This window comes from Takifugu rubripes, chromosome 9 (assembly GCF_901000725.2).
Source record: "Takifugu rubripes chromosome 9, fTakRub1.2, whole genome shotgun sequence".
Classification (NCBI taxonomy): Eukaryota; Metazoa; Chordata; class Actinopteri; order Tetraodontiformes; family Tetraodontidae; genus Takifugu; species Takifugu rubripes.
The window spans coordinates 8222861-8242998 of record NC_042293.1 but is presented as its reverse complement, the minus strand read 5'-3'; the positions used below and the strand labels follow the sequence as shown (position 1 = coordinate 8242998).

Here is a 20138-nt window from a genome sequence, read left to right as displayed (position 1 = left end):
AAACCAGGAGAAAAACATCTGACCGCACTGACACTAAATCCTTATCACCGCCATTTGAGATTTTATTACAGCTGCGCTGACCCGTATTGCGAAAATTATACACCAGCATCCAATGCTGCTCCACAAACAAGTTAATTATTTGTCAAAGGTGTGTTTAGAGTTTAAGATTTCAGGTGTCTGCCCCTGATGACACCGAGCATGTTGCACAAAGCGACCAGCAGATGGCGGCAGAGTATTTAAACTGATTGTGACAAGGGGAAGCAGTTTCATCTTGACATCTTTATTCCTGTCCTGCGATACATTTGCCACATTTTAAAAGAGTACATACACCTCAAAAAGCTAAATTGTTTGACATTTTAACAAAGTTCCTCCCACAGCCCTTCTCCGATCTGCAAATGAGGAAACAAGGCTTGAGCCCACTGCGACCTTGTGTCGACGCGCTCTGTGGTCCACACACTTTCATACTGTCACCCGGTTTTGAGTCGAGTATGTGTAGATTGCTGGCTGTTACTGTGGCAACACAGTGCTGATGTTTGCCAGGATTGGACATTTGAATGCAGGAAACTGGGGAAGATTTAAGGTGGTGCAGTAAGCAAACCAGACTCATCATTACAAATCATCATGTTTGAATTCAGTGAAGTTGGTGAAATGTAACCATTAGCAACAAGGATGGACTTCTGCATTGTTAAGCATTGTAAATTCTAAATGTGTCTCCAAATGTCAAGACCTGAACACATTCACAGTTCACCAGCCTCCCTCCACTACAGAAATGAACAATTAACCATCCACACAGTAAACAGGCCCATCATATCTTTGTACACTGTTACGAAAGCCACCAAAACTGTACAAAATAATGTCATTCCTTTGTCCCTCTGTTTTAATAGCAAAGACGGCTCAAAGTTCATTATGGGCTTTTTAAAAAAACAAAACAACCCCCCACTAAAATAAAATAGAAAAGAAATATCTTCAGTCTTGTAAAGCACAATCACATTCAGGAACACGTGGAATTACATACCAAAAACTCAGTGTAGTGTTTTAAACAACCGCTCTTTCAAATTTGATACAACTGATCTGAGCAACTCTTTTACATTTTCTTTTTCACAAGGTAAAAATAAAACACGGACCGACCTTCCCCCCCCCCCCCCCCCCCACTTACGAGCAAATTAATGTAGTCCTGGTGGGTGCAGTCGGCATTAAGATACAAGCAGTGTACTTGCATACTGCGAAATCCATCAACCGTTACACACGATCAACCCACATGTACAGTAAATATGGTTCTGACGGGAATCACCTGACCTGTGACTGTCCCACTGTAGTTGGGGGGGGGGGGCAGTTTGAGGGTAGTATGGTGTATATTTGTGTTTGCGAGGAAAACCACAAAAACCAGCATCGGACTCTGAGGCAGGACTTGTGTGACACTGCGAAGCATACTGGTGACATCCGTTGTTTCCAGGACTGTCATGTGAAACATTCCCGAAACCCGATTCCTGAGTCGGATTATTCCAAATATATGTTATTACTGTGTAATACATGTGCTGTAGTCCCTACATTTACTGAAATAAAATGCTACAGTAGAGAGTTCCACCGCCATACTGTCTAAAACCATCACTGAACATGTTTGTTTTCTCCTTATTATACAGGTCTCCTTCAAAAGGACATAAACAAAATGTGTAACCAGGGGCCTTCGGACACAAATGCCTTGCTTCCATATTGCTCAGTGTCATTCAAATTTTGCACAAAAAAAGATTTAAAAATGGTTAGGCTAACTGTTAAACTACAAGAAATGACAATCACACCCACGTACGCGTCGACTTGCTGTATCCAGTCTAATGTGATGGAACATACGGCCTTTTGTGAGAAAACAAAAGCAGGTAGAGGTGCACCGGCATTGGTGGGAGGTGTTCTTTCCAGTACTTTCCATTTAAGACAGTCAGTTGTTCCAGTGGGCAGGTGCGTGGGGGGGGGGTGAAAATTAGGGTTTTAAATGTGGAAAGAGGTCACAGAGGCCTCCATTAAAACCAGTGTTGAGACTGAAAACAATAAGTTAGCAGGAAACTTGTGAGCTACCAAACCAAAATCGCAACGGAGCTGACAAAGAGCCCGTAATGGCTCAAAGGTTGATGTGAGAACCGAAAGAGGAGGCTGGACCAGGCTAGTTCAGGTAGCCCCTGAGGGCAAGAGTCCAAAGCCTCCGTTTCCATGAAGGTCCGTGGTTCCGTCAGCTCCGGTGGTTTCCAGGAGAGCTTCTGCTTCAATCATCAGCTTTCTCTAAAAAGTTTACATTTCATCACTTGGTTTCTTTGCATCTTAAGTCCATGCTGCCACTTCGCGCTGTAGCATTTCTCCCCAACATGCAACGGTCCGCTGAACAACGACACGAGAGCAGGACACACAAATTAATCGCAGTTTGTAGCTTAACACGGAAGCAAAGACGTGTCCTATTCAGTTAAAATAACACAGATTCATAATATTACTATTAGTTTAAAGGTGGAACAACATAGAAGACACCAAACGTCTGGACAAACGTCTCACCTACATCATGATACGACGCAGCGACAGCTCATGCAGTCCTGACCGCTCTCATCAGGGGGGTTCAACTTCCTCAGTTTATGCTGCCTGATCTCCCTGACCAGTGTGTAGAAGGCATCTTCTACTCCCTGTAAACAGACAAACGCCTGAAACATCAGCGCTTGTACTGGTCAGCAACGGTATACTCACAACTGTGCATCGTGGGAACATATATCGCCATGGCAACCCTTTCAGATATCTTTAATCAAGGAATCATTACGGGCAAACAGAAGTCAGCGCTGGGGTTGTGGCGGGCTGTCTCGTTTGACAGGCTCCATGCTAAACGTGTGACTTTGAATGTGGTGAGATAATAGGCGACGGTGAGTCAGAGACGGTGGAATCGGTGCAACGGCTGCTGCTCGCGGAGACCTTTCAGATACTGAAGCTCTGTTCTCAAGCCAAGGCAACCTGGCAATGAGTCACGGCATGCGGCATTGGAAAACATTCCCAGATACATACATACCATCTACGCAGTATCCACTGTGCAAAGCATTGAAATAACAATACCCACACAAGCGCAGGAACGGAATGATGCGTTTATTTTTGGTGCTTTCATGGTCTCACTGTGTCTGCGTGGGTTTTCCCCTGGTGTTCTAGCTTCTTCCCACAGCCCAAAAACTTGCATATCAGATGGAGTGGAAACTGTAAATGGTCCCTCTGTAAATGTATGTGTCCCGTGATGGACTGTGACCTGTCCAGGACGTCTTCCTGCCTCTCCTTTAACAATGCTGGGAATGATGCCCGAGTCTAAACCGCAGTAGAATTAATATTCTACTAAACGACAGTTGTTGAGTGGTGAAGGTGGAATACCTGTCGTGTTTTGGCAGAGGTCTCGATGAAGGGGATACCATAGGACCGGGCTAGTTCCTGGGCTTGCTTTGTGTCCACGGTGCGTGCCGGGAGGTCACATTTGTTTCCGACCAGCACCATCGGGACGTCGTCCGAGTCTTTCACGCGTTTAATCTGTTCTCTGCCGATTGGAAAATAAACAAAGGTCATTTCTGTACAACTTGCTGAACTTTGATGTTACGACTACTCAAACAACAACAGCAACAGCTTTACTGAGAACCAAGCACCAAGGGAGCTTTAGGACCCTGAGGAAGAGCTGGGCTCCTGCTAGAGCCAGGCTGTGCTGCACTACTGAAGGAGGGTGGAGAGTAAGGGGGGGGGGGGACAACACAGCCGGCAAACAGCATTACCTCATCATTACAGCAGCCAGGGAACAGAATGGTGAGAGGAGTGGGTCATACAGGATCAGTGATTCTTCTTACCCTCCAACGGCACATTGCAACACATCCAACCAGGCAGCCAACAACAACAACAGCAGTTACTAAACACGGAGACGGCTTCAGCATCATTTCATTTCTTGCGCCGTCCAAAAATGTTTTCTTGCGTCGTCATTTCCGATCAACGATCACAACAGCTGAAGCGCGCAGATATTCAATTGAAACACTAAAGTTGTAGACTGGGAAGCCACATTGCACCTATTTAAAGATCCACGCAAGTTACAGAGCGGTTTCACAATGACACCAGCAGTTTTATTAAAGCTGGACCAGGCTGAGCTGCACTGGCTGCATGCCAGACGAACGCATGTGTGATAAACTTAAACCCCCGCAAAGCTGTAAAAGGTGACAAAGTTAATACGTGCCCTTTGTTCCGATAGCGGAGACACAACCCACCATAATCTCCAGCCCAGCCAGTCTCCTTCCCCGACCTTGAACGGGCTACCTATCTCTGTTCCTCTAATTGAGTCAGGATCGATTTCATCGGACTGTATTGCTCCAGTTCGGAGCTGAGCTTTCTTTAGCTCGGATAAATTTGACAACATGACAATGCCGAAATTGTGAAAACAGCTGGGGACAAAAAAAAAGCACCCAAAATAAGCAAAACCCATGACAGGAAAACAAAGAGGAACAAGTGTGTGTCTGAGATTTATCACGAACGATAAAAAACCCTGAAAACCTTCCCCCCTCCGCCCTCATGCACACTCACACCCACCTGTACTGGTGGATGTCCTCAAATGACTTGGTGTTGTTGATGGCAAAGACACAGAGGAAGCCCTCCCCCGTCCTCATGTACTGGTCCCTCATGGCGCTGTACTCCTCTTGACCTGCAGTGTCCAAGATGTCCAGCAGACAGGTCTCCCCATCAATCACAACCTGCTTTCTGTAGGAGTCCTGCAAAAAGGAGCAACAACAAGAACTTCAAGGACCATTTACGGTGCCAGACAAACAAAAAAACCACTTCAGGTGGGAATGTCCTTTACACTGGTTGCCAATTGCTGTAGTGCCGTGTTGAAATCCCCGACGACTGAGTCAAATCAGCAACAGGACATCACAGAAACGGTGTATTGGGCAAATTGTTTAGCCTCCCATCATCTGGCCACAAAGGCATCACTTTGTTTGTTAAAGCATAGAGGCCAGGAATGCAAACACACAAAAAGGACATTGTCTGGCCAGACGCAGGCGTGGCGAGAAAGAGAGGGAGCGAGTGGAGACAGAGGGAGAAAAATCCACTGGCATCCCTGTTGTCTTGCAATCTATCCCTGTCGGGACTTTTTTAGAAAATAAAAATAGTGTTAGAATGGGTGGTGGAGTGTTTCTTTTATTCCGATTTAGATCTGTCTGAGGTTCAGGAACGCGCAAATTCTATCTCAATGGTTTGAAATGGATGTGAAGAAGATGAAACGTTATCATCAGCCGCTCTCCAGCGTCCCACTGCAAAACCCTCCCACGGAGAACAGAGACCAGGCGTACCTCTATGGTGGGGTCATATTCATCCACAAAGTGGTTTTGGATGAGCTGGATGGTGAGCGCGCTCTTGCCCACGCCACCAGCTCCCACTACCACCAGCTTGTACTCCGTCATGTTTGTTGCTGCAGCTCACCGCACGATCGCACAGTTTCTGTAGAGAAAACAGAAAGGCGCAGGTCAGTCGGATAAACTTGCATCATAAATGGAGCACTGATTCAATAGCGACACCTCTAAACGACGAGACCTTCCAGACACTGTGCGTGCATGTGTTACTGGCGCACAGTTGGGGCTGACGGCGAAACCCTCAAAGGGGAATGTGAAAAATGTGCTAAGGTACTAAATGTTCCAGTGCTGTCTGGGTCAGCGTGAGCAGCGGCGAGAGTGTGTTAGGGGAGGGAGCTGTCGGGGGGTGGCTGGCCAAGTATGCTGACCCCAGTTGCTGCGATGTCGTCTTATTGATGCCAGATGCACCCATCTAAACAACAGAATATGCTAAATATTTCAATCTGTTACCTAAACCTCTGTGGCCAGTGAAGACATACCATCATTGCTAACTAAGGCGTCGTTTAGCTCTGCTTCTCCCACAGAGATCGGCCCATAGCAACAGATTGTCAGGGCTAAAAACCACAGCAGGTGTGTCTGCAGATATTCCCCAAGGATGAACGCAAGCCACTCAGGAGACCCAGTCAAACATATACGTGATGTCATTAAAGAATTTTGTTGGTCCCCCCCAGAAATGCAACACAGGCCAACAGTCTTTAACAAGAACAATGAGACAGGAAATGTCTATTTGTAATGTAATGAGTAATATTTACAAGAAGCCAGCCCATCTTTATTTGGGTTTAAGGGGCAGAGGCATTAGATTTCAGCAAGAAAGCCCAATTTCTGCAGGTGGAGGCAATTCTTCCGGACTCAGACATGCTGAACACACGTCCCCAACACACAATAAATGCCGGCTTTATTAACCGGGACTATGCTACGTAATTGTGGGGCTTTTGCATTTACTCTAAGACAACGTAGATGCAAAGACAAAGGTGCACAAAGATCCATTCCTGGGCACTGGGAAACACCAGCCATTATTAGTTTCATTTATTAAAGTAATGAATGACTTGTCTTAAGGGTGTTTTCACTTTATGACTCAGTTTAATGAAAATTTACAGAACATATAACCTCAATATTACCCTACAGCAATGCTGAATCAGAAATGAGTGGCGCATCATGAGTCACAGCTAGAAAACTACAGATCCATTGTCGAGCTGGTAAAAGATTAAATCAAATTTAGGATGTTACAGCCATGGTTATGACTGCAGCCTGACAGCGCAGCAGCAACAAATCATGCGATATACAGTTTGGTGTCAGAATACAGGGAAAATCACTGGGAATTTGTCCTCATTTGTTTGAATGTACACGCAGGGATACCATCACTGGTCTCACCAGGTTAAATCTCGGACACTACGCGCTACCATGCCAACAGAACGCTTGTTTCTCTTCCTCAAATACAGCAGCCTGTGTCACATCCGGACTCAACTCAAACAACCGAGGGGAACGTTCACGAATAAAAGTCGAAACGTGTTCATTAACTCTGAATTACTGGCTGCCTAACACTTCAGTCTGTCAGACACAATCGCTTATGTTTGCTTTTTGTGATGCCAATGATCATTTTATAGAACTTAAGGAAAATGGGACGAGTGTGAGGTTGTGATAACGTGCCGTTTCTAATTGTACTTATGAATATGTGTTTCGTCATGTCTGTTCTGTGCCGACCAAGATTAACCCGGCCCATCTTACGAGTGTTAATGATTGACGAAAAAGCAGACTTGCTCACTAAACTACCCGGTCATTTATGTCCTCGTGTTAAAGTACCACCTCATGCAATTTCCAATAACACACTTCTGATCCTGTAAAGCCCCCAACATAATGGAACAGGAAGTTCTAAACACAATCATAAAAAGAGAAAAACCCTCAAGTTTTAGCCAAATATTTAGCTTCCTCTCTCCTCCCTGTATCTGAGCGCACGTTGTCCCGGCAGCGGCCGAGAGAACATCCTTTAACCACAGCAAATAACATTTCTGTGAAGAAGGCAGCCAGATGCTGGAAAAGCTTTTAGTTTCCTAGGAGTTCAAACACTTTTCCTTGAAACACTGCTTACTCAACATTCTCCACAGCCCCTGCTGTACAACTGTAGATCAGCTTAAATATCAGCATCACCAAAGCCCTGCAGAGCACTCAACAAGATCACAGGCATGGCATGACCCTCTGTGCAGGATCTCTAGTAAAGCCAGTGTCTGCACGAGGCACTGTGCACACGGATCCCCCTTTGCCTTCAGGGAGGAGGAGAAAAAAGAACCATCAGACTGTTTCTTGCACAGACTGCATAATAAGGCTGCAAAATAACAGCCCCATTGCCCTCGTAGCTGTAAGACTGAATGAACCCATCTTTTATCTCAGGGAATTTATTTAAATTTGAAATGGATTCCATCTTCTTCTTTTTTTACCCCCCCCCCCCCTTCCCCTTCAATTCAGCAATATATATGGAAAAAAGAAGCGGCAGATCCACCAGGTCCTCCCCCAGGAGGAGTTTCAGGCATAACCCGCAGAGAATAGAGCCGATCCAGGACACGCCACAGGGATTCCGGTTGGCGTGGGAATGCCCAGTGGAGCTGGTGAAAGTGGCTATGTGCAGGTTAGGGTCTGGGCTTCCCTGCTCAGGCAGTTAGTACCAGCTGGACTGGGATGAGGATGAAACTGAATAAAAAACCAAAGACACGACGACTCCCGCTGTCAAATGCACGCCTCTTTTCTGACACAGATGGTTGCAGCATTTTATTCCTCATACCCAAACCTCAAGAGTTCACCTGCCAAACAGTTACATTTTACAGTCCAAAATGTAAATCGAACACGCCCAGGGCTGCTACCACGAGACTGGAAAACAGACATTTGTGCCATTACCTCTCCAGAACTAGGCCACAACAGCAGGTTCATTAATAATCCTGAGAAAAAAATATGGAGATGAATCATAAAATCATTCGTTACTAGAGCTGCTGTCTCTGGTCGGGGGTCGGGGGGGTTGCATTGGGAGATCATAATCAATGCTGTATCATCATTTTATCACCACATCTACACACCACATCTATTTTATCACCACATCTACATTCTACACAGTTTTCTGTAGAAATAGAAAAGGCCCATATTGTGTTTTCATGTTTGCAACATCAGCTTTGTATACATTTATACATCCATCATCAACCGCCCTTCCTCATTTACCCCAGACATGCAAAAGCTGGCTGGCTGCATTTGGGTTTGCAAAAAAAGTACCTGTAATTTAACATACACTGTTTTCTTCATCACTTATATATCAATATGGAATCCTAGGAAACTAACTACATGTTGGTTTTTAAAAAAAATCTATTGGTACGTACATCCACTCTGAGTCAATTATGATACACGCTGCGGCTAGATGATGTGTAAGAGAGGGCAGGATGTAAATGCTAAAGGCATCCTCCACAGTGGACTGTATGAATGCATAAAAAAAAACACTGGCTCATAATCTCATAAAAAAAAGTTTTTTTTCCAGGTTCACCTAATTTAATAGGTGAACCTGACTTTTTATGTGTCTTCCAACAAGTCCATCCTGTGGCCCCCAAAACATTCGAACATAGACGTTCCCCTTTTGATCATGGACCACTAAACTGCATGTCTGCATTTAGGGGTTATTTATAGCTCGCCACCTCCAGTCTGGGAAATTAACGGATCGTTTTGAAACCCTAGAACCCCTCCTGGATCAGAAGGATAAGCTTACATGACATCTTAAGGTTGGTGCAAGTAGAGAGTGGAGAGGGCGAGGCAGAGAGGAGAGTGCTCTAAGTTACTGCATTGCCGTCCGGCTGGACAGTTCACTGCAGTAATAAACGGGGGCACAATTACATGAGTTTTGGCTGGAAAGAGTTGAGAATGGCACCAGAATGCCCTGCTCATGATACCCAAAGGTCTGGGTGACTAGTGAAAACAATGACAAGCTAACAAGCTAAGCTAATATTTTATATATATATATATATATATATATATATAGGTTTTTGTGTGTCTATATATAAATATAGACACACACAGAATGATGTAATTCAGTGTGATAGAAAAAGAACACGCAAATGACCATCCTCTCTCCATTAAAGTGCTTAATCAGTTAAAGAATCCATACTAGCTGAGCCACAATCCCACTGCAGCGATAATAGATTTTTAATGGAGAGATGATGGTAAGGAGACCCTCTCTGGAGAGGTATCATGGTCAAATACTAAGACTCTGAGACCCATCCCAGCTGCATGGCTCACCCCACCCTCCCACCGCTCTCCAATGACATCATTAACCATCTAAACAGCATCCAAACATGAGTGTTGACCTGCAGTTCAACACTATTCTGCATAAACAGGCCAACCAAATGCAAGTGAGAGGGGTCTTAGGGCAATTATTGTGCCATGTATTCATTGCGAAACAAATGCAGTTATTCGCTTGGTAACCCCTATAAAACAGGAAAATCTATTTGATCACCCTCTAGGGCAAGAGGCAAGACCATTTGAATGAAATTATCATTTGTACTAAAGGAAAAGTAATTTCATTATCAACATTCTACAAACACTGGCACTCGGGGCTTCTGCGTGCACCATCGTGCCTCAAAAAGCCATATTGCACATATTCGACCTTTTCCCCACTGGAGAAATCTACCCAGCAACCTCTTAACTTGTTGGGTAGGGTGAGAGAACGGAGGCAGCAGAGATGAATAGACACACCGAGTTGAAGAAGACATGATTCTAATCATCAGACCCCAAACATCCCAGCAAGAAACAGTAAGGAGTGGGCAAATTTTGACTGATGGTTTAGGGGCATATAAAAAAATGGAGCTGCAGAGATGTCACCAAAGCAGCTGCCAAGCAACCTGTAGAGGGTCCCAACCAATGTTTGGTTGGCTCCCTAAAGAAAACAGCTGCATTCAAACCAACTCACGACTTTATTTGATTAAACACTCAGCACGTAAACCAGATCAAAGTTTGTGGCGTCTGCAAAGCCTCCGTGTTCAAAGCTGCTTCAAACGAGTATTATGCGATCATTTGCAATGCCCTGACGAATCTTTCTGAAAACCTCACTGATTTGACCTTCACACAAGTCCATCGGGACCCGAATCCCTTCATGCATGTTCCTGATACCTGTAAGGTCAACACAGGTCAGGACGCGTCATTGTGTCTGGCTCAAATGAGTGAACTCAGGTTTAATAGGAGTGGTGCCTTTATGAAGACGCAGTTAAACACCAACGTCGTTTTTGCTGAAGCGCAACCCTTTTTTTAAGACTTTTGCCAGGCGGGTATTACAACTTGAAATAATTCCTAAGTCAGCTTTTTGAACGCCTTGTCATGGAATGCAACTTCCGCAGTGATACATTCAGTTTTAACTCGGTGTGACGGGGCGTCACCCTACTTGTCTGTGTGGCCACTAACTGCAACGACATCGCACTTAAGATCGTCTCAGCAATGCAAATAAACACAGGATAGAGAAAAATGATTCCCTAATAAAGCTTTGGGTCAGTTTAAAAGCATTTATCTGATTGCAAACACCCATACACAGAGGGTGGAAAAAAAATCGAACCCTATTCCATGTTATAAGCCCACAACTCAAGGCAGACTGGTGACTACAATATATCACTGTTGCTTTTATTTAATATACCAGGATTTATGCATCACCACTAAAATGCAGGCTGTAATTCAAAGCCGACGAGCTGCTCAGCCCGACATCTGAAAGCTCACCGGGAGTGAATGAAAATGTTAGGAGCGCTAGCTAACATGTTTTAACTGTGGACGGTGATGCCCGACCGACGGTGCCCCAAACGCCGACAACATTTCCGAGCGGTGAGTTACGAGACAAATTAGCCTGCCGAAAATATTTCAGACAGGGGAATGCGCGGTGCACGCTTCCAGCAAGCAGAGGCTCTAATTAACGGCACGTACGTAACGCGAAGCGGATGAGAAGAAGAAAAGAAGAGGAGGGGGAAAAAAAAGAACCTTTTAACTCTGTTGCCTCTCAGCAGGAAACCAGATGTTCTCGGTCCCTTCTCCGCGCTCTTCTCGTTTTCCAGAAAGTGTGGGATTTTCAGCGGCTGGATGATAGCGAAGCATTCATCGGTGCTGGGGAAAATGCGCCTCGGGTGAACAATGTGCTTCCGCGGGTAGAATAGACGAGTGTGGAGCCCACGCCCAGCTCGAGGACACAGAGAACCGCCCCGGTTACGGTGCACATTAGTGCTGCCTTCACGTGCTGTCGTAACATCCGACATCAAATCCAGCGCAGGCGGTGGTTCAACTCCTGCGTATAGCGATTACTTAGAAGTTAACGTCGCACCAAAAATGTGACAAAATAAAACAATCAGTTTGGAATTCCTGTCTAATCAGGGCGGTCAGATTTGTCTAAAAGTTTTAAGGCTCGTCATTAAATTAAAATGTATTGCGAACAAATGCTCCATATTTATAGTTTCATTATAATGCATAATGATTGGACAATCTGAACGGTCCAAAAAAATTCTAAATATAGCTATATCAAATTTCTGAAGTTGTGAACCAGAACAATTAAAATAAAGTTGCAAACCAGAACAATTAAAATAAAACTGTAAACCAGGACAATTATATTAAATAGGTTGAATTACCAATAACACTCTTGCCGCAACCCAGACAAAATAAAATCAATCTACTCGGTAGATGGTCAACAAGAGCGCTTCTGTTCGAGGGGACTTCTTTTTTTTACTACATATCCCAGAAAGCCATTCGAATCGCTCGCCGTATCCAGGAAGTCCCTTCTGGTTGTCAGGCAAACTTTGTTGTGAAAGTGAGGTTTGAGATCAGTCTGTAAAATGTTTCGTTTTATTGAGTAACTCTGCGTTTTCCTGCAACAAATGAGCGTATATTAGAACTACTCGATGAGTAATATACGTGTATGTAGCGACTAACAAAGAGTGGAATATTTGTAGTTTTTTTCCTTGAAAAATGAAAACAATGCTGCTCAGGATCAGGTAGCTTGAAAAGATGAGTTCCTGCTATGAAAGGGTCCTTCAGGAGGTCAGACCTCTCACAGCTCGGGCTATGGTAGCGGGGCTAAGTGGACCCATCCAGCCAACTCCTGTCCCAGTACCTTGTGACATCTATGAATCGGACGTGGAGCTTTTGTACCTTTCTCGGAAGAAGCTGGTGGGTTTTCTTGAATAGTTATTGAATTATTGTATTGAATAACTGTAGACACAAAGCTCATATTTCTGGTTCATTTTATTATTACACTGGGTTCATTTTGTTCATTTTGCTTAAACTAATTTAGAGTCATTTTCAACAAAGTGGCAAGATGTATCATATGCTATATTTTATGAAACAAGCTGGGCAGATTGATGTTGCAAGGGGAAAGTGGCATGTTATAGAAATGTTCCCCACAGATTTAAAGTAATCTTGATTAAAATGAAATAAGAACAGCTCAGGAATGCACTCCAAATGTATTGTTTGTTTCCATTCCACAAAGGAACAGCTTTGTGGAACAGAGGATCTTTCTCACGTGACATTGCTGCAGATCTGCGTAGACACTCAGGAAAACACGCTGGGTAACTTTGGTAAGGTATACAGAACATCAAGGCACACAAGACACAAGCGTGATGCTGTTTAATCCACAATGGTCACCTTGACCTGATTGTTTCACGTCAGTTTTCAAATCTCAACTGACAATCCCAAAACAAATGAAAAGGCAAAAAGACAATAAAGATATATAAACATGGCATATCAGAGAGCGTGCAAGGTGTACTGACCGTAATATGTTGGCTGAGCTAATAACAGTGTAGGAAACGTCTTCGTTACATCACTTTTGAATCTAAAATTAAGTGCGGACATGACAGGGGATGAGTTATGTCTCGTCCTGCTTGTTTGGGTGTTGTAACTGTTGGTTAACGGTACTTTTTGTTAGGTAACCATGAATTTGTTTGAGTGCTGTTTTTTTTTTTTTTTTACTCTTTTTTCTGGTTGTCTTGTAGGTGTGTACTTGCCCAAATTGTTACAGCTCAGAATGACCAACAGCGTGATTAAATCAATGAGGTAAACATAAAAATCCCAACAAAAATAGGAAAAAGTGCAATTTTTTTGTGGTAAAAAGATCCTTCTGATAATTTACAGTTTTTTTAAAGTTTGGAATAATGTGTCTCCATAGAGACCTAGGAACCGCCCTTTACCACCTACAGGTGCTATGGATGACGCGCTGCTCCCTCCGAGACTTGAGTGGCGTTTCTAATTTCTCCTCCCTGAAGGTAAATTGTCTAGTTACAGAAGTCTCCACATTTCACTTTATTTATTCTATATTTTCCCCTCATCTGCTAACCGCTGCAATGGTTTTTGTCTTTTGACTCAGGAGCTGTATCTGGCTTATAACAGTATTTCTGAACTGAGTCAGGTTGGTATGCTGGAGAACCTGCAGCTATTAGATCTGGAGGGAAATGATGTAGACGACCTGGTCCAGGTTCAGTATTTGGGATTGTGTGGAAAACTCCAGACTCTCATTCTGGAAGGAAACCCTGTGTGTGCACGTCCAAACCCCACCGCTACTCAGGTAGTGCGCTGCTTTGCTAATGTTTTTATGCTATTAGATTGAGTATTGAACATTTGTTACGTTGTGGGAAATGGAACTGGGATCAGATTACACGAGGCAAACTCAATCTCAAGTGCTGAGCTTTCATTGATCAGATTTGTTTGTTGATCCTTGTCCGTCCTTGTGATGTTGCTGCTGCAAATGCATGGCAAAAAAAAAAAAAAATAAATCAAATAAAAGGGAAGAGAAAAAAAAATCATGTTGCATTGCATTTAACATTTGCTGTTGCTTTTGTTGTAGGTAGTGGTGCGGGTGTCTCTGTTGTGCCAGCAGGCTTTCAGTCCTCTGCCTTATAATGATCAAAATGGAATTAGCATGTTATTAGACATGAAAGGATTTTGTGATAGTGCTGCCCTTCAACACACCAGCCAGGAAGACATTTAAACACAGCTCCACAACAGGCACACTCCTCATGAAACCGGCAAACATCATCTTTAATATTACAATCTTATTTAGTCTCAGTGAGCTACTGACTGATTCTTTCTGCTTGAAAGACATTTTGCTATGAAAATGTGAAGGACTAACTCCGACTAAGTGTTAAATGCTACACTTTCACGATTCGCTGATCGGAAATCGGAGTGTGCTTTGAGTTTTTTGGGCCACTGTGAATGTCTTTTTTTAAACACCCACCAGCAAAGCATTAATTAGGAAACTGGGGCAATGACGGGAGAGATGCTGGGATGAATATGCATTAGCCTGTGCTTTGTAGTGGATGAGGGCTTCTTGGATTTGCCGTCTTGCCAAACTATCACTCTTCTTGCGCTCTCTTCCCAAAGCGTACACACGCACACACATGCACACACACACACCCTCACTTCCTCTCACTATTCTCCACCTCTTTTCTCTTTCATTTCCTCCCTGCCAGGCTTTCATTCTCTCTTTCATTCATTGCATCTGCAATGAGGGGAAGGCCAGGGGTACTTTAATTTGATCACACAAGTACCTCAGTCCTTCATTGGAAACTCTTCTCTGCTGTTTTGTTAATTATATTAGAAATTATTTATATGTCAGTGCTGGATTTTAAGCTAAAATTACATTACTATTACATTTATTTGTTTGTTTATTTCATGTATCCAGGTATATAAAAAGTCTTTTAATTTCTTTTCTACCCAGACAGCAGGATACAGTTATAGAGCTGCGGTGAGGGAGTTGGTCCCTCAGCTTTGTTACCTAGACAATTTAAGTTTGGAGGAGTCCGAGCGTCACTCCAGCAGCACCATGGGAGAAGATTGGGTTGTTCTCCAAACTGCCATCAAAGACAGCAAATTCTTAAGGGCAGCTGCTGTGGGAGGTCTGTGCTTTACACATGTTCTGGGGTCCTTAGATGTACACCTGGTGACAACACTCATTTTTGTCTCTGCAGATGAAACCATGGAGATTTCTTATCCTGGCAGCAGAGGGTTGTCAGCTGGTCATCTTTTTAGCCCTTCCTTTGTTTGGCCCCACCATTCAGCTGATTCCAGACCCACCACAGGCTCCAGACCCAGTTCAGCCATCAGGCCTGGACCTTTACCTCCAGTTGGACCAAGACCTGGTACTATAATCCTACGTCATAAAATTGTTGCAGAGACTTGCATCCTGGCACATGGTTAGGCACTGCTGTGACTATTTTCGGGCTTCACATATTTATGCTGTGAAAAATGTAAATGTGTCTCTGGTGCTTCTTGTATTCCAATACCAACTATTTCTGCTTTGGCGTAACCTTTGACTGATTTTATTCAGTCTGAGCATCACTTCCGGCTTTACCTGCCGACAAAACCCCTCAGAAATATTTACTCCACAGTGCAACCTAGTGGACCTTTGTTTGTGCCACAGTTTCTTATGTCTTTTTACGCTTCTGAAAGGTGCTGGCAATACGAAACTCTGTGGAAATCCCGTCAGGGCGCTCCGAGCAAGACGAGAAAAGTTGAGGGTAGGTGGTGTGTTTGAAAATAAGACACCAAAAAGGGAACTTGAAACTGAGTCAGCGACATTTAAAAAAAAAATCATAATCCTCTGTAGCAATGTCAAAGGGACTATGGGAAATGCCACGGGCTCTTTCATACTTGCAGACATACAACACTGGTGTTATCACTATACTGTTTTGTTTTTTCAACCTCCTGTCTAGGCCTTACTCCGCTCCTCTTTTATTTCATAGACGGCCCCCTCCAGATCTACGTTTTCCCCCCGAGACCTTCCCATCCACATACCTGAGCACACATATGACATCGAGGAGCTTGATGGAGAACGAGATGATGTGTTGGCGGAGCTCAGAGCATGGAGGGAGCACCACAGCAGGTATTTATTACCTGAATATTCACACGTTGTAAATACTACATTATTTAAAACTTGGCTTTGGATGGGAATCAAAGATTGCAGCTATAATGATACCCAATATTTGCATCAGTGAAGGAACAACAAAAATGCATCCATATATCTAAAATTTTAAAAGGCAGGTATACTGATCTGAATATCATTGATTTCCAGGCGTGTCGAGTCAATAAAAGCAGAAAGAGCACCCCAGATCCTCACAATTCAGCACAAGAATGAAGAAGAGGAGACAGATTGTTTTGAAGACGAGTTCCCTGCTCTTATGGATGAGAACAGTGGTGAAGAATCTGAAGAGAAAAAGCAGAGCAACACTGAAGAAACTTCATCACCTGATTCTTGTTTTGAATTCCGTTCCTTAGGTGCTTGTTTCTGTTGCAGCTGAAAACAAGAGACAGATGTTTATTTGGTGCATTAAACTAGTTAATGATGGTAATCATGGCTATGTAATTTTGCTTTATTTCCAGACCTGCGTCACAAAGTAGCAGCCTTGCCAGCTATAACTCAACGTTCTCAATCCGGGGAGACTGTATTGTGTCCTTCCCCACCACTCAGCACTTCAAGAGCCACTGGGAACAGAAAGCAATCTGGGTTTCGTGAGCACAGGCTTCGACCGGGTTTGAAGACCAGTTTGCCTGATATAAAAGGAGTTGGACACTTCTCTGAGACAGTCAAAGCATCAGAAGTACCAGACCTGAGAAGACAGCAGTTCCAGAAATTACCCAGGATTAGTGTACCCTGCCAAACCCTGCCTGCACTCATACCTCATCCTCCCTCAACAAGACGGTATAGTGATAATAATACTTTATTAGGTGAAAGTGTGAGGTAAATAGTTGATTTAAATGCCAATTGTGGTAAAATTAGCATTTCAAATTCCACGTTTTAGAATTAAATTCTTCTGTTACTTGATATTTTTGATTGTAATTGTGGTTACTTTGTCTTCCAGTGCAGATATGGTCTTGTCTAGTTCTGCCCAAACACGTCTTCCCACTACTGAGATTGCCAACATCTTGGCTTCACCAACGGTCACTCGTCCTCGCACAGCCCGGGCAGCGCTGCAGAAACACCACCTGCACCGCTCACTCCAGCCCTGTAGAGGGAGCCCTCAGACAAACACACACTAGAATGTGGTCACTGAACAGATACCTTCCTCATATGGACATTACGGACATAGTGTATCGAGATGGGCTTTCATAATTTTTATTTTTAAATTTTCTTTTACAAATATTCAAACTCACATCTACATATTTTTTATAACAATTATCATCAAAGATACAGTAAATTAATGCAAAGGAGAGAAAAGGAATATTGGAACTCCAGAAACAATTGTATACTTTGTTTAAACCCTCGTGATGTTATAGCCCCCTCACACCACGTGAGGGGGCGCTGTGTCTGTAAACATTAAAACCAACCTTTTGCTAAAACCATCAGCTTTAATTGCAGCGTGCCAGTGCCTGTCTCCCAGTGGATCACATTGGAACATTTACGGTAAGAATTTTTCTTTTGTATTTCTACAGCATTGCTATGGGGCACTAATAATTGCATCTACTCATACTAACACAGGTAGAATTCAAAACAGTTTTGTTTAAAATTAAAACTGTCACTATTCAATACTTTTTTCCCCAGGCATGCAAGAAATTACCCCTCTATTGAACCTAATCTAGGTGGAACACATGAAAGTACTGTAATTATGACATGAAGCCAGAAACATCAAGAGAGAAAACACAAAAGCCCCAGAAACATCAAATGGCGCCAATGTTTTGTTTCTTTAGGGCATGTGATATGCAGAACAGTTTTGAAGCATTCCCACTGATCTTAAAATAAAACTTTTTGCAGCTTGCCCAAAATGCTATTGGGATGAGCCTGACACAAGCCCACACATGGCACAGCCATCCCCCAACACGTTGCCATGGGTAATTGGTTTTGGTTACGGTAACATTATGTAAATATAGTGCAGACAATCATTAAACTAACACAGCTGATAATGCTCCTCACAGTAGTGCTGGATCAAGAAGTGTACACACGTCGGGGAGCAATGTATTACTTGTGTATACAGTAAATGCACACGTATTCAGGTTCTATCAACCATAAGATGGCTCTTATGTAATGCGAATATTTGATCTTGCAGCATTTTCCATCCTTCCATCACCGTCACACATCAGACGAATATAAGTCACATCTATAACAAATGTGCTCTAAAAAGTCTTAAAAAAAATGTTGGAGGAACAAACTGTTTGTGTGCTTCTATGTACAGTTCATCCCTTGTCACACAGCTCTATTCTGTTCTATTTCACTTAGGCTGAAGTGGATAATTCCATTATTCAGCATGATGTTCTGAAGAGATGATCTGATTTAGTCGATCCTGGTTTATGTTGTGAAGGTTGTGACATTTCACACCAGTCTTAACACTATCAGAAACATCTAACAATCTATCATCATAAAACAATATGGCATCTTCATGCTATAATATAATGTGTCATTTGGGAATAATGAAATAAGAAAGGGGACATATTTTACTATTAGGCACAGAGAGTTAAAAAACTGCCATATGAGTCCAGGCAGGCCCAGGAGAAGCTGTTTGTGCAGTACAGTACACATGGACTTCAACATTCAGCCTGAAGGAATGTTCCATCACTAAAAAAATATCACATTCCAATGTTTTCCCTCTGGGGACACCTCAAACCTGATGCAGACATGCAGCCGTGACACTGACTGTTGTTGGCATTTATTACATTTTCTTTCTTGTCATTCAACTGTCAAAAGCCATTAAAATTCTCCACAACATTTAAGTCATAAAATTGCATAGATCTGGGGAGGAAAGGAAATTATTCTATGTTAAATAATCATAGGAGCTGTGATTTATGAGAGGCAGCTTTAGACATGGAGAGGCTATATTATTCACCATGCCAGAAAGCAATCTTCTGACTCATTGTTTAGTGATGCTGAATTAATAACCGGAGCTAATACAGCATTTTCATTTCAGTCTGAGTCAAGGTCATCTCTGCAGCTACTGTGTGCAGCAGCTGGGCTTTGCCTGTTGTTGATCAGGATGAGAAGAAAGTGTACTGAAATATAGGAGAGAGAGCTGGAAAGCCTCTGTATTACAGTTCTTGAGATGCTTTTTGAAGAAGTGCCGAGGTCTTACAAGGACATTACAATGTAGAATAATCTGTTCAGACTCCAAACTCTTGTTTTTTTTTGGTTTTTTTTAAACTTTTCTCCTTGTGATGCCCTTGCAGTTTCTTTTCAGTGCTAGTGTTTAATTTAATATTGACCTGTATTATAAACTATTTTTTAAACAAATGAACATGTTTTGCAGTAGTTTCCATATAAAGAGTGATTTTTATTCTTATAATTATGTTGTAGGTGAGAATGTCCCCATTGCAGGATATATTTATCTTATCTTATCCTATTCTATAGCCTATCTCAACATTAATCTGTGTATACTAAATATTTTAAAGATGACATTTTGTGCATAAATATGGGGTCAAGCTAATATCACATTGTGATTTTTTATTTTTATGGGTGTCTCACGCCTCCAGATTGATTCTTGTGTTTCCTCTGGTTACAAGCCTATTGAGTAAATATGGTTTAAAACTATTTTATTTAAAAAAAAGTGCATGGTATTGTATATATTTAAATAACCATCAATTTACTGATTTTCTTTCTTAAACTAGCTTGCCTATAAAATGAAGGTCATTGTGGGCAAATAAACATCTCTATAAAAAGCGGCAATTACAATGGCAATTTCAAATAGCATACAAACCAATAAAAAGATATATAAAACAAGACAAGAAAAGATAGGGACCAACTGTGAAAATTACTATAGTATTCCACATAGTCTTCGGGCACCCATAGGC

At 42.7% G+C, this 20138-nt stretch overlaps 2 protein-coding genes across 4 annotated transcripts; one reads left to right on the top strand and one right to left on the bottom strand.

The window, feature by feature from the left end:
- Positions 1-45: 45 nt before the first annotated feature.
- hrasa (HRas proto-oncogene, GTPase a) lies at positions 46-11582 on the bottom strand. 2 transcript variants are annotated; one of them, XM_011607272.2, is made up of 6 exons: positions 11367-11582; positions 5325-5472; positions 4567-4745; positions 3379-3538; positions 2533-2657; positions 46-2364 (listed from the first exon to the last, which is right to left on the bottom strand). In XM_011607272.2, exons 2-5 carry the CDS (start codon positions 5433-5435, stop codon positions 2538-2540), a joined length of 570 nt encoding a protein of 189 aa, XP_011605574.1. In that variant the 5' UTR covers positions 5436-5472; positions 11367-11582; the 3' UTR covers positions 46-2364; positions 2533-2537. The 2 variants fall into 2 exon arrangements, with proteins under 2 accessions (XP_011605574.1, XP_003967415.1); XM_003967366.3 differs by having other exon boundaries at positions 2537-2657; positions 11367-11581.
- On the top strand, positions 11150-20098 carry lrrc56 (leucine rich repeat containing 56). 2 transcript variants are annotated; one of them, XM_029841299.1, is made up of 13 exons: positions 11150-11213; positions 12362-12542; positions 12862-12949; positions 13364-13424; positions 13537-13633; positions 13735-13932; positions 15085-15262; positions 15335-15505; positions 15816-15883; positions 16109-16248; positions 16438-16640; positions 16746-17064; positions 17225-20098. In XM_029841299.1, the coding sequence occupies exons 2-13, from the start codon at positions 12381-12383 to the stop codon at positions 17400-17402; spliced, it is 1863 nt and encodes a 620-aa protein (XP_029697159.1). In that variant the 5' UTR covers positions 11150-11213; positions 12362-12380; the 3' UTR covers positions 17403-20098. The 2 variants fall into 2 exon arrangements, with proteins under 2 accessions (XP_029697159.1, XP_029697158.1); XM_029841298.1 differs by lacking the exon at positions 11150-11213 and having other exon boundaries at positions 12104-12542.
- The last annotated feature ends 40 nt before the right edge of the window (positions 20099-20138 follow it).

Excerpts from the sequence above, each read along its gene's own strand:
- hrasa (XM_011607272.2), bottom strand. The coding sequence starts at position 5,435 with ATGACGGAGTACAAGCTGGTGGTAGTGGGAGCTGGTGGCGTGGGCAAG. Across the intron at positions 4,746-5,324 it reads AATATGACCCCACCATAGAG|GACTCCTACAGAAAGCAGGT; the intron begins GTACGCCTGGTC and ends TCCTTTTTGCAG. Across the intron at positions 2,658-3,378 it reads CCTCTGCCAAAACACGACAG|GGAGTAGAAGATGCCTTCTA; the intron begins GTATTCCACCTT and ends GTCTGTTTACAG.
- lrrc56 (XM_029841299.1), top strand. The coding sequence starts at position 12,381 with ATGAGTTCCTGCTATGAAAGGGTCCTTCAGGAGGTCAGACCTCTCACA. Across the intron at positions 13,933-15,084 it reads CAAACCCCACCGCTACTCAG|ACAGCAGGATACAGTTATAG; the intron begins GTAGTGCGCTGC and ends TTTTCTACCCAG. Across the intron at positions 15,884-16,108 it reads CAAGACGAGAAAAGTTGAGG|ACGGCCCCCTCCAGATCTAC; the intron begins GTAGGTGGTGTG and ends TTTATTTCATAG.